Source organism: Rhinatrema bivittatum, chromosome 7 (assembly GCF_901001135.1).
Source record: "Rhinatrema bivittatum chromosome 7, aRhiBiv1.1, whole genome shotgun sequence".
Lineage (NCBI taxonomy): Eukaryota > Metazoa > Chordata > Amphibia > Gymnophiona > Rhinatrematidae > Rhinatrema > Rhinatrema bivittatum.
Window position 1 is genome coordinate 99,708,495 of NC_042621.1, and position 18,110 is coordinate 99,726,604.

General features: G+C 40.3%; 1 protein-coding gene across 1 annotated transcript in view; it reads right to left on the minus strand.

Moving 5' to 3' along the window:
• Positions 1-452: 452 nt before the first annotated feature.
• ATP6V0D1 (ATPase H+ transporting V0 subunit d1) overlaps positions 453-18,110 on the minus strand; it is a 101,717-nt gene continuing 84,059 nt past the window's right edge. Inside the window, exons 6-8 of the mRNA XM_029608802.1 lie at positions 16,881-17,057; positions 14,297-14,374; positions 453-3,836 (exon numbers count right to left, since the gene is read on the minus strand). Of these exons, the coding sequence (XP_029464662.1) occupies positions 3,675-3,836; positions 14,297-14,374; positions 16,881-17,057 (417 nt within the window). The 3' untranslated portion in view covers positions 453-3,674. The remainder of the gene's footprint in view (positions 3,837-14,296; positions 14,375-16,880; positions 17,058-18,110) is intronic.

An 18,110-nucleotide genomic window follows, 5' to 3' on the forward strand; every position in this document is an offset into this window, starting at 1 on the left:
CTTATAAAACAGAAGAATCTACACAGACCAGCAGGGTTTTAAAGGTCAGGGCTAACAGGGAGGTAGGTATGGAGGGCTTTGGGAGTCTTACCCTTAAATGGGTGAACTAGGAACAAACTGGGAAAATGGGTAATGGCATCTGTGTGCGCGCCTTTTAAAATCCCCCCACACTGGGTAGAAGCGGTATTTGCACGTACAGGCATGTGCCCACTTAAAACTGAGCACGCACATGCGTGCGATCAGGCTATTTTATACCATATGCCTGGTATAATATATGTGCGCATACATTCGCATATGGTATAAAACGGACGCGGCCCTGGGTGCGGGCTGATGAATGTGCGCACATGTGTGCCTGCTTTGAAAGTTTCCATCACAGTGAATATTTTGTAGAACAAATCCTTCCCTCCCCCTCAGAAAATAAAAACAAAAAAAACCCAGAAATCTGCCTTCAGTATAGTGATAACATATAATTTATTTCAGGCTACCAGTCATAATTAACCATATTTCTGTAAACTTTGTTTTTTTTCTCTAAATTATTTTTCATTCTAACATTAATCTCTTTTATATTCAAGACTTCAGCAAGTAAGAATCTACAAAGGAATTACTTTTATACAAAATCTGTGGTGATGACAGCTGTAAAACAGAAAAACATACATTTAAATTATTAAACAATTTATACACAATATTTATGGTATAAGGATCTACTCTTAACACTGATAAATGGATTTTTTTTTTTTTTTTTGAAAAAGCACAGTCTCACTGGTACCTCACAAGGGGAAACAAACCAAAAAAAAAAGTCATAAGTTTAAAACAATTAGACACCCAAGTCAGTCTTAGTAACACTACTAGAGAGTTCTTGGACCTTTAGGCGTGGCAAGCCAGTTATTTTTTTTTTTTTATAGCCTCTTTCCAACCAAATTCTTGGACCTGTAGTTCTGCTTTTCCTCTTATAGGGAGATAAAATTATTCACTAAACCCACCTCCCCCCCCCCAAAAAAAAATAAAGCCATTCTTATGCAATTTAAAGGAAGTAGTTTGTGTTCTCTTCTTACTCTGAAATATTTAAAACAAAACACGACACGCAAATCTCGCCAAAAGCTTAAACAATCTTCAGTGTTATTACCATCCAGATAAGGAACTGAGTCATTCTAATCACATAAAGCAAATTTCAGATATAAAACATGAAGAGGCCAATATTAAAAAAAAATCTATAATAGATATGTTATCCAGCTAAATTCAGCCAGAGAAGTTATTCTGGATACTCAGCAGAAAAACATCCTGCCGAATATCCCCAATTAAAGATATCGGGCTACCTTTAGCCAGATAACATTTAAGCTTAACCGGCTATCTATTGAATATCACGGGATAGGTTTTATTTTAAGTTATCTGGCTTCATGATGCTGAATAACTTTAGCCTTAACTGACTATACTCAAAAGAATATGATCAGCTGAATGGCACTGTAGTACAAAAAGCCTAACTACCTTGTGGGCCTAGAGGCCTGAATGACAACCGCCCTCCTCTGCAAACCATGGCAACGGGCCGAGCATCTCCTCCCCCCCCCCCCCGCAAACTCATCCAAAGGGATTATAAACATTCTAAATAAATAAATAAAAAGAAGTGGTCCCCCCTCCCCCATGCCCCAGTTGCACATCTTTTCTGTTAAAATATCCCTGCTCGGACTTCTCTCCTACTCCCAACCTGCCGGTACCTTTAATTTTGCCCTACTTCAGCCTGGATCACTGCGTGCAGTGAGCACCACCCCGGCCCATCGCTTCCTGCGCTGCTATGGAAGCACTCAAAGTGTAAGTACCCGCTTCCAGTGTTTCTACCGTATCAATACAGAAAGGCTCTGGCCCCAGGTCGCAGGCCTTGTGTTCAGCAATCCAGGCTGAAGAAGGGCAAAGTTAAAGATGCTGGGAGGGTGGGAGAGGGAAGAAGGAAAGCCCAAAGATGTGAAACTGGGGAGTACGCAGGCCAGTACCAGACCTTTTTTTTTAAAATCACTTTAGAGGGGTTGGGGGAGGGGGATGCTTGGCCCAGTTGCCATTGTCTGGGTGGAGGGGGGGGGGGGCGGGGGAAGCTGTCATTTCGGGTATTAGGCAATTTTTTTTTTTTTTGTACTGCAGCACCACTTAAATGCTTATTTTCTTTTGAATATAGCTGGTTATGGCTAAAGTTATCTGGCATATGATGCCAGAAAAAAAACAAAAACTTTAGACCTGTTCTCAGGCATGTTTTGAGTTAGCCGAATAACTTATTCCAAACATCAGAGTAAGTATCTTTACTCTGCACCAGAACATCCCCAGGAAGCTCTCTACTTATTTGGCTAAATCGTAGCCAGATAACGACCTCTCTGCCTAATATTTAGCCGGATAACCTTTCTAAGGAGACCCTAACATTCATGTGCATCCCCATACTAAGCAGCTTGTAGTTCAACTCAGTGGAGAGCATACTTGTGGCTTCATATCAGGCATACAAAATCCCATTTTGCTAAGAGACTCAATCTCTGCAATAGTCTGTTGTACCACTGGAATACCCGAGGAAGCGTGGCTTCAGGAAATATTCCTTCAATGCAGTGTAATACACAGCGCTGATAGTGAAAGCTGAGAACAAGGGCTAAGAAACATGGCCAGCCTCTAAGAAATGATGGGAAACTGTTTTCTTTCAGTAGCCAATATTATGATGATACAAAATGAAGCCTATTAATATATTATTCAGTCTTTATATACAAGTGGCCTTACTATAATCAGATTATAATCTAGATATCCTGTACTTTATTAACCAAAATTATTGGGCTGATCTCATTAGTCAAATTGCCTTGAGTTGCAACTGCAGTTGACATGGGCTGTGATCATATATGCTACTGAAGGCATTAGCAACATAACTATACAATCAAAGTAAAAACATGTTCAGTTTTTCACAATTCTAATCTAGACTAAGATTCCAACAGAAATGGAGAGACCTTCTGTTTACTAGTGATTGCTCGGTGCAAGCCCAAAATAGGTTCAATAATGTTTAAAATGATGCAAGTCCGAAGCTAATTTACAGGCCAATGCAATTTCAATAGGTTTATAGCAAGGTGAGAAAATCATTTACATAAAGATGACATGCAGCTGAATATAAAATGTAAACATGGGGAAACTAATTTATTGTCAAATTATCATGTTATTGCCTTAATCTACATGTGAGCATGGTGTGAGCAAAAGGAAGCCCAGGTGCCACTGTTATCCCTATAGAAGGACAGTATTGTACTAAGACGCATGGATAAAAAATGCATACCCAGGACTCATCTCTCCCTGACGATACTGAGCATCTGCTAACTTTACAGAGACTGACATTATCTTTCAGTGTATACACAGATCAGTACAGTGACAAAGGTACAATTACAATACAACAAACTCCCTCCTGCTTCATCGCTCGAAGGGACCACATGTAGGTATCCCCAAGGAATCAAAGAAGTCACCAGTAAAGATATCAGTCAATGAAACCAAACTACCTCCAGATGCACTGAGCTTTAGATCAGTGTTACCAGAGAGCATGCAAATTCTTCTCACACTGATTTAGCCATGTGCACCTTGCAATCACTGCAACAGGCTGACACTTCAGAGGTGCTAGGAACAGTACTGGGATATATGAGGGACCATTGTATATGGCAGGAGGGATGAAGAAGGGCTTAAAAGATGGGAATGTAGTTATCGATCTTGGCCCGGTGCCGCTGGGCGATGCACTCTGCAATCCACACTATGTTCCTGCATTCCTGCTCTTTGAGTTTCACAAAGGCATAAAATACACCAAAATGGAACTGGTTAAGGAACGCCAGCTTATTCAACTTCACCTGTAGGGAAAAAAAACCCAAAAACAAAACAGTGGTCACTAGCATGATCACTCTTAATAAAAACAGGAATTTTGTCTTCCTGTCAGTAACTGTTCCATTAACTCTCACACAAGCTGCATTAAAGTTTAAATACAGATCCCTGTAATATAAGATTAAGGCTTCTCCCAACCAGGGCTTAAGATTTTGCCAAATCAATCACTGGATGGCCTGTGACTTTCTTCCCAGTTGTGAATGTTTCCCTAGCAATGTGGCATGAAAAAGACTGAAAACAATTACCACAATAATATATATTCAGTTGTGTAAATTGTATCAAAGTACCTAGCAACTGAATCATCACAACTGAAATTCAAGGGGGCAGGTGCAGAGATAGTGCAGACTGTGTGGGAATTAATGGAATGGTTATTGACGGTTACACCAAATTCCTATTCAATTTGATTCACAGAGTCTTCAGTAATGGACTTACACAAGCAGTACCTTAAGGAATTGGATTGATCACAGCTTGAAGAACTCTTTTTATAAACTTGGCATCCATAGATGATTACTAATCCACCTATAAGCCCTAGAGGAAAGTCCGGGATTTATAAAGCTAGGCCTGTCTGGCATGTCATGCAGTCCTTGGGTTGGATGGGTGGGGCATTACAGGTTGATGCCAGGGGGAACTAAGCAGCCAGATGTTCAGGTAGTAGCTGGTGGTGGCTATTTGGATTATTACAGGACTTTGTGGTTGGACATGTGAGGGGTGTCGTGTATAAACTAAACAGAGAATCTTGCATGCTCCTCTAACCGGGAGGATGAAGAACAAAGAGGAAGACAAGAAAAACTGTCTTTAATAAGGAGTAATTCCAGCAGGTGATCTTACTCTATGACTGACGGCCTGGTATATCCTAACCTGGGCAGCGTGACAATTTGTCGCAAGGTAAGAGTTAAGGCCACAGGCACATGGGATACTTTACCCAACTGGGACACTTCAACAATGACGGACTCGGTGGAAAACGGGCCACAGCTTTATTGCAATAAAAACCTAGGAACCCGAGCCATATTAGAGGCTTCTGGCTGCTTCTCAACAGGCAGGCAGTGCATTTACTCTGGATTCCAGGCCTCGCCGCTGTCAGGCAAAGCCCAGTCCATGCGCAAGGCACTCGCTCCTTATGGGTGTACCGGTCAACCCGCCGCAGCCAAGCAAGGTCACTGCCCAAGTGGGCGGAACATCCGGTCTGCTATAAACCAGAGCTGTCTGACCCGGACGGCAGACAGTCCGAGCAAAAGGTAGCGTATACCAGTCATACTACATACTGCCTGCAATGGGAACGGACTCCTCCCCTTCCAGCTTGGATATGCCCTGCCCCAGCTGCGAAAAAAAGTAATTAATATGTAAAACATCAGAACTAGCTAACATTAAATGAGTAACTGTATGTCAGACAACTGGGTGGGAGTGAGGGGAAAAGCAGCAGCTGCAGCCCAGGGAGCCAACGTCTAAAGGAACAGGCAGTATCACCATCCCAGACTCGGCCTCCCCGCAGGGCTGGGACTGCCCCCGCCACAAATCTGAATTGCTCCAAGGTGCTTCCCTGGACCGGCCTGGCTCCTCCCCCTAGCACCATCCATGACCCGCCTTCTACATCCAGGGCCTCCCGGTCACACGCAGTCTCACCATCACCACGACAGCACGGCGAAGCGGGAGAGGCCTGGGCTCATAGCCCCACCGGCAGGGCAGCGCATGGTCCCAACCACCTCTCAGTTCCAGGCGCAGCACCAGGTTAACGGCGGCGTCTGCACACCAGCCCAGCGCCATGTCCTTAGCAGTGTGAACAAGAATAACTGGGCAGTCTGCACTGGGCAAATGGTCTTTTTCTGGCATAATTTACTATAATAGGTTTAGTGAAAGTTGTATGGAACTCCAAACTGAAATTTTGCATCTTTCTTCCACAGATTATTTTGCTATTTCTAAATAGGTAGCTACTGATCTTGTAGAATAAGACTAACAAACAAAGATGAAGATAAATGAAGATTTCGTTTTGAAATCTGTGAGTACTTCTTTGCAGTTGTAAAATGTATGGATATTTTTGCACCCATGTTGTGTGCACCTGCCAAATTTTGAAAGTGAAATTCCATGGGGAGTTTCCCTTTGAAAATAAGCTCAGAGACCTGTGGACTTCACTGGGACAATGAAATAATCTGAAGATTTGCCTAGAATTCTTTCCTGTAGAGGACTAGTCTTATCGTGGGAATATTTCAAGGATGTGAAACTGAATCTTAAAGGGGACTGACCACATATCCTTTGAAATGAATGACTGGATGAAATAATAGTTTGTCTGAAACTCTAAGGTAACGGGACTATATCCAAAAGAAACCTGACAGTATTCCCATGATAATAGACAATTATTGTTCAGTCTCCAGCCTCCCTTTCTTGTCCAAAGTTTTGTACAGATTATCTTGAAAGGCATAGAACCCTATATCCGGCGCAACATGGATTTAGAACATATTTTAGCACTGAGACCCTATTAACTTCATTACAAGATATTATCCTCAGAGGAGCCGATAACAGCCAAACTTACTTCCTGATCATGCTAGATATTTCAGCAGCATTTGAAACAGTTAATCATAAAATCCTCCTGGTAGACTAAACGAAATAGGCATCAAAGACTCCGCAATGAAATGGTTTGACTCTTACTTAAAAAATAGAAACTTCAAAGTAAAATTTCTTGATAATGTATCTCAACCAATTGATTTCCAGTATGGAGTACCCCAGGGATCCTCTCTGTCTGCAACCCTTTTTAATATTTATATGCTTCCATTGTGCAGAATTCTATCCGGCTTCGCTCTAACACAATTTGTCTATAATGACAATGTTCAGATTCTAATTCCGATCGAAAAATCTATCGACCTAACTCTTAAGCTCTGGGATATATATCAATCTGCCATTGAAAGAGTATTAACCCAAATCAATCTTTCCCTAAATTCAAATAAAACTGAAATTCTATACAAGGCAAAAGAACTTGAAATTCAAGAAGCAGCTAAAAAATATTTTTAAATGAATATTTGATAACTACTGTAACCCGATTTGATATGCTCGCATGAAAAAAAAAAAAAATCGGTATATAAAAATTTAGTAAATAAATAAGTTTAGCTTCAACTCTGAATCCACTACCAATCTGGCTTCAGAAAAGGCCATGGAACAGAATCAGTGCTGTTGGCATCCACTTTCACGCAGACCAAGGTGGCAACTACCTCCTTGTCCTACTTGATCTCTCAACTGTCTTCGATACAGTTGCTCACCAACTTCTGATTCAATGCTTGAAGGACATCAGCACTGATGATCCTAAAGTGGTTTGAATATTCTTCTCCAACAGAACACAATCAGTTACATGGGCCAAGAAATCATCCTACCCAGAAAGTTCACCTGTGGAGTGTCTCAGGGCTCGGACCTCTTTCTGAAACTGTCAACATTTACATGCACCCAAATCTGTGACCTTACCCAATCCTTCAACATTGAATGCCACCTATTTGCGGGTGACATCCAACTTGCATCAAAATGTGATCTGACCAATTTTCATCCATCACTAATCCAAACAAAATGTTCGACAGAGGTAGCCCAATGGCTTAATAAACACAAACAAACTAAATCTCTCAAAATCCAAATTCCTCTACCTCAGCTGGCAAAGACATCACCTACAAATTGCTTCCTTCACTAGCAGGTATTCCCTTACATGTTAAAGGGTCAGTATGAAACCTAGACACTCAACTTCATCAAAACCTTACATCTCTAAAGTGGTAAGGTCCTCCTCCATGTGGCTAAAAATACATGTGTTGGAGAACATCCATATTTTTAGTCTACGAAAGGAAAGCAATTTTCAGTTCATCCATTGGTGTGTGTAAATAGCTATTTACTTGTGTAATTGGATTTTCAAACTATCCTCAACGTCCAATGTCCACCTGTCTGAAATTGAGCTTTCCCAGATATGGTGACATTTTTCCTACAGACTTCCCTGAAATTTGGCATGTGTGTCAATACTGGTTGAAAATACAGTTTTTTGGGTTTTTTTGTTGAGCGAACTATATTTTGAGAATTTAATGCAGAGAAATATTTATCTGTTGATCTTCTATAGTGTTGAATATATTTCTTTGAAAGCTGTTGAATTCTAGATGACAATCTGCTATTTCGGCTTTTTTTTTTTTTTTTTTTTTACCTTCCACGATATCTCTGACAAGCTAGTCTAATTTAGTTCCAAATTACTGTTTGCTCTTAAATGGAATGAATTTTAGAAGAAAAATTAGCTGACCACTGCTTGATCTGAGAACTTCAACATTGGTAGTTTATTTTAAAAAGTTCATATTCCACCCAAACAACAAACATTACTCTAGGCATTTGAAAATTGCTACAGTACTTAATGCGGGTAAATGGGTTTTTGAAAATTGCTATGACAGTTTGTTACATTTAAATTTTCCTTTCAAAATTATTCTGAAAGTATGTAGAAATTTTCTTTTGTGCAACTTTTTATATGCAGAGTTCACATTTGTGTGCTACGAGCCAGTATAATGTAAATATTGGGATTTTATTTTTTTGTGCACTATGTTTTGCTTCGCGTGCAGAGCTCCCGACCGGTGTGCACACGCACAAGCACATCACTCTCAGGGATCAGTACACGGGAGAAGAGCAGGCAAGCAGTGATGGTTTACTTGAAAAGGTTAAGCAACTCAGAAGGGGGCAGGGTCCCCCTAACAATTCGGTCTTTTGAAGATTTAGTGGTAATCTATTGTGATACATCCACTTCGACTGCAACACATTTGGTTAGCAATGACAAATTCTTGTAAAGAAGATCCAGTGATATAAAACTCTAGATATCAGCGGCATAGGTTCTCCATTATATCCCATGGGCCGATAAAAGCTTCCTTAGGGGATATAAATAAAGAGTACAGCAGCAGTCTAATGGTAACAGCAGAGGCTGAGAACCAAGAAAGCTAAGGTTCAAGTCTTACCTGATGCTCCTTGTGACCTTGGGCAAGTCACTTCACTCTACATTGACTCAGCTACAAGCTAAGGGGGTAATTTTCAAAAGGATATACGCGCTTAAAACTGGGTTATACACGTGTAAATACACTTTATGAGTGTATGTGGGCTTTTGAAAATTGCTACAATATATGCCATTGAATTGTCAGTAGGTTTTACACCCATAAGTGCACGTTAAGCATGTAAATGGGCTTTTGAAAACTGCTACAATAGCATGCTAAATTTACACACGCAACTCATTTTTGAAAATTACCTTCTTAGACTAAGCCCTCTAGGGCCAGAAAAATACTTACTGTACTTGAACGTAACTCTCAGTGAGCTAAATAGAAGTACACAAAAAAATACTAAACAGTATGGCAACTAATACCAAGCTGTATTTGCCCTAGCAGAGGAAAGCCCACAACATGAAATCATTTGTTGAAAATGAGTGGTTAAAAAGGACTGAAGCCAGCATAACATTGTATTCCCTATACCAACTGATTCTAAATGTTTAATCAGCGAAGCATAACAGTGTGTCAAAAGCTGCTGACACATCAAGAGGAACAAAGGTTGCCAAAGTCCCTTTATAAGGAGACAACATCATTGGCTGCATTTGCAATATACTGATTCTAGCTAAATTAACAAGTTAATCAGAGCAGAATGAATATATGTAAGACAATTCAGAGAGGTTCCTCATCTGTAATGTGACATCATCCGGGGGGGTTTTTTATTTATTTATTTTTTTTAGTTAAATGGGATCACTTTGCAGAAATTGGAATTTCTGTTAGAAATCTTTCACAGCAGACCTTTCTAACAGAAATTCCAATTTCTACAAAGTGATCCCATTTAACTAAAAAAACAAAAAACCCAGATGATGTCACATTAGAGATGAGGAACCTTTCTGAATTGTCTTTGATCAGAAACAGAAATTATTCCTCTAACAGGAACCCTGTCATTCTTTGACTCTCAACTAGTTAACCACTCAATGAGTCAAAAGCAGAAGAGGCAAATGACAATTTGCTGAGATGGTCCTAGTAATTCACCCCAGGACCTTTTCAAGACTCTGAGAGGCCCGGGGCTGAATACTTATTACCCACTTTCCCTAATAAGAAATTCATCTAAGGCGGGGTACAATGGCAGTATACATTCAGAATACAAGTAGCAGTTTAACAATTTTAGTCTTAAGAAAGTGGACAGTAAGACTAAACTTGAAATAAAACAATAATAATGAATAAATTTGGGTCAAACATCTCAGCAAAAATAGGTTATAGCAGCGCATTCAAAATACTCATAATGGTGTCAAGTAGTTATAGACGTCTTTAATGCTAATGTATATGAGAAAGCAGACTTCAACTGAGCTCCAAGGCAGAATAAACTATGGGTTTGGCATTAAAGGCCTGGTGGAAAAGCCAAGTTTTTACTTGTTCCTGAAACATGAGTAATCATGCATTTGGCAGCATTCTTCTGAGACAAAATTCCACAGCTCAGCTGCTGTTCCTCAGGATCACTGATAAATCTTTCTTTTCTTGATGGAGCTGCTATGGAGGTTCCACGTGAGGATCTTAGTGCTGACACATGTGAAGAAATTGCCTCGCTCTCAAGTAGGTCAATGTGCTTCCCTCTTAGAACCTTGAAAACCAGGGTCAGGGCTTTGAATTGGGTGCAGTTTATATCGGACACCTGTGATATGTTTATGTGGCTTACATTCTTCTATCACTTCTTCGGCGTATTTTTGTATTATCTGGAGTTTGCGGAGGGACTGATCTTTAAGACCCTCGTACAGCATGTTAAAATAATTTGAGGGCGAAGCACAAAAGGAGGGTGGAGTGAAAAGCACACACTTTTCAGGATCTGCAATTGAAATACGAACTGTCAGATCACGATATTTATCCTTACCTCCAACTATGACATTTCGCACATACCTCCATTATCAGAGGTCATTTACAACAAGGAAAGTCTGATTTTGAAATTCTATGTCGGAAAGCTGACCACGCCACTAAATTGCTATCGATCGTTTATGCATTGTTGGGGCAGGAATTGTTCACAAAGTCCACACATATGTTAGCCTGGGAAAGTGATCTTCATAAAAGCTTCTCCCAGCGGGAATGGGAGGGGATTTTCAAACAGTTGGGTAAAGGCCTGATTGCGACCTCCATAATTGAAAATTCCTTAAAATTGCTATTTAGATGGCACCACTGTCCATTAAGACTTTGTAGAATGATATCCGCCATGTCAGACAAATGTTGGAGAGGCTGTCTCATAGTGGGTAGTTATCTACATATGTGGTGGGATTGCACACCGATCCGACTTCTTTGGAATGATATCGAGGCTTGGCTGGGTCAGCTATTCAAGGCCTCCCCTTGGTGATTCATCCAGATCATGCTTTATTGGCTATTTCCCTTCTACCGAACATGGAGTATGAAGATAGATTGGTGAACTATATTTTTACAGCTACCAGAATTGAAATTGCCAGGAAATTGAAATCGCCCCAAACACTCACATTAGTTAAAAGTTCAACACAAACTCGGGAAAATATACATACTAGTGGAAATCACAGCACATAACAAGAAAACCATTGGGCGGTTCCAGAGAACTTGGCAGAACTACTGCATATGGAAAGAGGGTACATAGAGAGGGAACGTCATAGAGGTCAACAATCGTAGCCTCCAAATGATGATAACCACCTTATGGGGATGTGATGCAATGCATCGTTTCTACCACCTCAGGTCTATTCAAGAGTGGGAACGGGGGGGGTGTTTCGTGGGAAAACAAAAAGAATAATGACACGACAGTTTTTATCATGGGCCTTTTATTGTAACCTATTTCACTACTATATACTCTTACTGTTATAGGGTTCAGTATCTTTTGTTATCATTGTTCTTCTATGGGATTTACATGTGTGTTAGGTTCCCATTAAGAGGCTGGTATGTTAATACTTCTTGTTACTGTTACATGCTCAATGTGCTATGTTGTGTTTTCAATAAAACTTTAAATATATAAAAAAGAAAATAATGCACAGCTGAGCTGTATAAGTAGTGCCTGCTATAGTGTCAACAATAAGAGAAAAGTACATTGCGCCTCCAACTTTCTGAATTAGTTTCATACAAACTTCTTGGCCTATTAGCTCAATCAGTTCATCAGACATCTGTGAGGAAATGTATGAAAAATTACCCTTCCCTTCTTTTTCTACAATTTCTCAAACGACGCTCAGGAAAAGAATCAAAGTGGGCATAAAGTTCCAGTGACCCAATGTATGTTCCATTATAGGGCGATCCCAAAGTCTGTCACCAGAGAATGGAAATCCTCTTTTTGCAAGAAGCCTAACAGTGGAAACAATGCCTATTCAATTTCTGACCTCTTTGCACGTATGGCCGGAAAAATGCTCATCCACTTGTATACATTTTGTTCTTCCTGAAAATACAGTTTTCTTGAATGATGTTTTCATGCAACTTGATTTTTTTCTTCCCATTTTTTTCCAGTTTGAGAAAACTTCTTCCAAAAAGGCCACTTTCATTACTTTAAATGACTGAAAGTTTGCAGGAAAAACAGAAAACATTTCCTGTTGATACAGAATCTAACAGCCGCTTCCAAGAAATGTTTCTTTCCCTTTTCTAAATCTTATAAAAATGCAGAGGATGACAATGCACTGAAAATACTTGCGCTGAAACTTCAAAACTTTTCCATCAATAGTCTGACTCTCTACGGATGCAGAAATTTTGTATTTCTTCAGCAATTTCTAAAAACCATTTAGCAGGATCTCTGACTGGGATGAGATCGACTGCTGGTATATTAGATCAGAGGTTCTCAACCCAGTCATCGGGGAACACCGAGCCAGTTAGATCTGAAATGCATTGCCTCCACTGTACACAAACTTCTCTCATGCACATCCACCCTTGAGGACCCCTGTATTAGATTCATGAAGAGACTTTTCATTATTTATGGACTTTGTGATTTCTGGTTCCAGGCCACTAGAACAAACCTAATTTTGAGAAAATTTAAGGAAAAACAGAGTCTTCTCTGAAGCCCTTGGAATGCTCTCTCAGACAGAAGGCACTGGGTCGCAACTCCACTTCTAGAGCTTTTTAAAGGCATTGTGGAGGCAGTATACTATGTGCCAACAACAGAACGGGAAACAATGTCTACAATATAGGGCAGCCTGCAGGACTAATGAAACAATTCTGCATCTGTCTTACTATCAGGCCCAGCATCTGCCTCAGTTACTGTTCTGCTCTGTCCCAGACCCAGGCTGGACACTGACTCATAAGCAGAAATCAGCTGCTTGTCTACAGCCAACTCACAAGTAGAGGCAGCTCCTGCTGCCCAAAAAAGAACCCAAGCACGATCAGAGTCGGAGTCAGTCAGAAGCCAGGCTTGATTTGGAACGATCGCTCTCAGACAACCTCTTTGGCCTGGCCATTTGACTCCTCCTAACAAAGGCATAAAAGGAGGAGGAGGGGGAGAGAGAGAGAGGACCAACTGCTTTAGTCACCAAATACAATTTGCTTTTCTAAGGTGTGTTTAAATTAAATCATGGGAATGGGAAAAGGGGCATAATACTGCATTTATTTATTTTTTTTTAGCAATTATTGTCATTTAGGTTTATGGAGCTCAAAAGTTAGTGGGCTGCTGAAAAACAAAACAAAAAACAGTTGGCAATATTGAGCGATGCCTATCAATGCTAAGGTGGCCCTCGTCCATGTGTGAAGCCCAAAACAAATACCATCCTTCTTAAAAAAACAAACAAACAAAAAGAAAAACCCTACAAGGGCCAGTTCCTCCCATTCTTACTTGACCAGAACATTCCTCAGAATTTAAGTGTATTTTGTAGACACAACTTCCTCCCACAAAAGCTATGACCCGGCTTCAGAAGCTGGCAGGCAAGTAGTATATCTGGAATACTGGCAGCTCGCAGATTTTTCCTCATTTGCTATTATGTATTTGACATATAAGGGACAACAAACTGTTAAAATGCCACTTCCACAGTAACAGCAGCTTTCATTAGCTTTTAAGTCCAAAATGAAGACTCTCAGGCTGAATCGTAGACACACGTCCTCAGAATAAACTATAGCATCAGGACAGTGGAAAAAGCATACAAATGAAATAATTTTTTTTTTAATCAACTTATATTGAAAGGGTACTTCTTATGGCACTTTTTTAAATAGCTGTTTCTTTTTAGGCATGGCTTGCTGGCTTTCTTAAATTTCGCAAGCTATATTTTTGCACTTGAAATTCTGAGAAAGCAAGACACTCCAGTCTCACCACCCTGAAGAAGAAAGCAAAACTGAGCAGTAAGTCGTGATCAGCATGGACAGCTGCGCTCTAGAAAAATCTCCAGCTCAAATGGGAGAGGAGCCTCGGGCCCACCTTATTGTGACCTATACATAACTCCGGTGCAGGCAACGGGTAACATTAAGAACTGAGTTAACTGACACTAGAGCTTGGCACCTGAAAGAAGGCAATGTCCGTCTCTCACCTCATGTTCAAAGAACCGGTCTTCAAGTGTTTTATCTCCAGGATTGCTACCAGCTCCTTCGAACAGCAGCTTGTACTCCTGTAAAGGAAAACCAAGCCCTTAAAGAAACGCAATTCAGACTAGAGCACTTCCAAGTGCAAAACGTGACAACTCTTTGGCATGGTCTGTTCTTCCGAAGATGACAAAGCAATCAGTGTCTTTTGGAACACCTTTCACGTCAGGGTTTGATACCTTAGGATGTATCAGTTCTAGGGTCTAACAGTGCACCGACTATAAAAATACGTTCTTAGATTTAAAAACTGCTACTAGTTACTTTGATGGAGTGTCCAAGTTCTAATGCTATTTAACAGAGAACAATTCCATTCTCTAGTAATCTGTTCTACACTGCTCATGATTTTTAAATGTCTATTATTCATATCGGCGTGCGTCAGCAGTCAAAAATAGCAAACAGAATACTAGGAATTATTAGGAAAGGACTGGAATACCTCTGTATCGAGCCATGGTATGCCCATACTTTTGAGTATTGCATGCAATCCTGGTCACCACATTTCATAAAAGATATAGTGGAACTGGAAAAGATACAGAGAAGAGCAAGCAAAGTGATAAAGGGAATGGAACAGCTCCTCTGTGAGGAAAGGCTACAAAGGTTAAGGCTCTTCAGCTTGGAGAAGAGACGGTTGAGAGGTGATATGATAGTGGTCTATAAAATAATGAGTGGAATGGGTAAATGCAACTTTCCAATCCTCAGTTATAGTGGAAAGATTTTAAGGATACATTACAGATTAGTAGGTCTGGAAGTGCATATTTGAGTTTTCAGAACTCTGGGATGATTTGACATCAGGTCCTACGTAGCCTATCAATCTGCCGTAGTATATCTTCCAGTTCCTCAATGAATTGTATCACGTCCTCTGAATCACCTGGCTTCTCCTCAACAGCTTTTTCAGTAAAGACAATTCTCCTACACCTTTTTTGAGTGAAGCGACTAGAACAGAATTCAGACTCTAACCATACATCTATACAGAGGCATTATTAATATTCTAAAATGTATTCGCTATTCCTTTCCAAATAATTCTTAACATTTTGTTTTTGACTGCTGCTGCACACTGAACTGAGGATTTCAATATATTGTCCACAAGGCCTCGAAGGTCCATTGTTCCCGGTATAACAACTTCAAATACTGAGCCCTGTGTGTATCACTTTGCACTAGCCCACATTCAATTTCATCTGCTGTTTTGATGCCAAGTTCCCTCATTTTTGGAAGGGCCTCCTGCAATTCCTCATAGGCTGCTCGTGTTTTTACTACTTTGAATAATTTTGTGTCATCTGCAAATCTGATCACATTACTCTATAGTCCCTTTTCCAGATTGCCAATGAATATGTTAAAAAATGGTCTTGGACAGATCCCTGGGTCCCTCTGCTTTTCACATCTCTCTATTTGGAAAATTGACCACTCAGTCCTACTGTTTGTTTCCTATTTCTTAACAGACTGCCAATACTCAGTAGGAAAGCTTCCTCTCAAATAACTTTTTAATCTCCCCAAGGTGTCTCTCACAAAGGGGCCTAGTGCCACTGTTTAACCCGCGGTTGGATGCACAATTTGGATGCACGTCCAATGCGCCTTATGCTATAAGGGGTTTAGCGCATCCAAAACACGTGTCCAACCCCCCGGTGAAACTAATAGCGCTCATCACTTGCAAATGCATGTTGATAAGGCTATTAGTTATTCTCCCCAAATTGAAAAAAAGGTGTGCGCCCGACCTGCACATTTACACTCAGAAATTAATGCCTGCCCAGAGCACCCCAAAAAGTTGTACAGAAAAGCAGAACATACTGCTTTTATGTACCTCCTCTGATTTATCATGGCGAGTCATAGGAACCAAAACTTTAAAAGGTTTAAAAAATTATTATTTTTTTAAGTTGCCAGTGGTCAGGTTAGGGAAACGGACGCTCAGTTAACGGGCGTCCATTTTCCTTACCCTTGGCTGTGCACTGGTTAGGAAAGCGGACAGCTGACCTCTCCTAGGCACTCACTCCAAGGAGGTGCTAGGGGCACACAACTGACCCTAGTGCCTCCTTGGCAGTGCGACCCCTCGTTTACATACCGCATCGTGCACCCAGGAGACATGCCTGGGGGCGCATGTTAGGAAAGCAGGCACACAACACTGGGCACCTGCTTTCCTTGCTCATTTATTTATTTAGAAACTTTTATATACCGGTATTAGTGGGGACATCATACTGGTTCACATATTAACAGAAGGCTTGGAAAATACATTTCAACAGGGAAAGGAGAACTGGGCGGGGGGTTAACCTGAGGCAGTATGGAAGAATAGATTAAACAACAAGAAATCATAACAAGAAAATAACAATATACAAAGTAATTATTTCCTTAATATAAGGAAAGGGCGGTCACCTGGGGGGTGAGAGCTATGGTGGGGGTGGGAGGAACTATTCTGGGTAGACTTGGTTGAACAGAAATGTTTTTAGTTCCTTTTTGAATTTGATCGCACATGGTTCAAGGCGCATGTGGACAGGTAGCAAATCTTAGTGAGAGAGTTAAAACGTGTTTGTCTGCTGTGCAATTTACCGGGTAGTAATCAGCCACGGTTTTAACTTGTTCGTAATCGTCTGCTCGAGCTAGCTGGGCCAGACCCTCAGGGTAGAGTTTGCCACAGTGAGGAAACAGTTTGGCTCGGTCTTCTTTCGATAGTTCAGTACCAAAGGAGTTAATGGTGATAATGAAGGCTCTTCTGTCTGCCTCAAACTGTGAAGGACAAATCAGAGTTGATCAGGAATCTGACTGCATATATAAAAGACAGTGTTCTTCACAGCTCTCAATACAGTTGCACAATACCTACACATAGGCCGGAAATCACCTGGGTACCGTTTCATGACATGATAGTTTTCTTTCCAGAACTTTTGCCCAGTTTTAAATATTTCATTTACTGATAAATATTCATGTGCGTGCCAGGAAAAAAAAAAAACCAACAAAATTCCAAAACAAGCTCCAACTGTAAAATAACTTAAGAATTAGCCATAATTTATTGCTTTCCTGCTTACGTCTACCTTGACACCCTGTAGGACCAATTGCAGAACAAAACAAAAACATCCCCAAGAGAGGAAAGCAAGGGTTGCAGTGGTTTAGAGACATAGCAAGGAAGATAAGACTACATTTTTGTGATTAAGTTCTTCCTGGAAGGCTATAAACTGCCAAGCTTACATCCACACAAGCAAATTGCAACAAAACTGAAAATTATTTTTAAATTGTTTGAGAGCTGTTGGATTAAAGATTTTCATTGTAGCTAACCAAATATGTCCCCATGGTTGTGCAGTGCTGTTCTTTAGTGCTACACATTGTTGACAAATGAGTCTCCTTGGCCGAAAAGCTGTAACCATAGGTGAAATATAACATTATAAAGAGGCCTAAGCAGTAAAACTTGCATTAAAACAGTTTAGGGTGTCTGCAAAAAAAATTAGGAGATAATTTAAAAGGAGTTACACATGTAAATGTAACATATTATTGTAGCAATTTTCAAAAATCATTTCCACGTGTAAAGTGCACTTACAGATGAATATCCTATTGAAAATTCAATGGCATATATTGTAGCATTTTTCAAAAGTCCACTTACACAGGTAAAGTGCATTTACACATGTAAAACCCACTTTTAAGTGTGTAAATGCTTTTTAAAATCAGGGTCTTAATGTGCATCTTAAAATGCCATTTATTTATTTATTTACTTTTAGTTGCCATACTGGATCAGACAAAGTGTCCATCAAGCCCAGTATTCTGTTTCCAACAGTGGCCAATCCAGGCCAT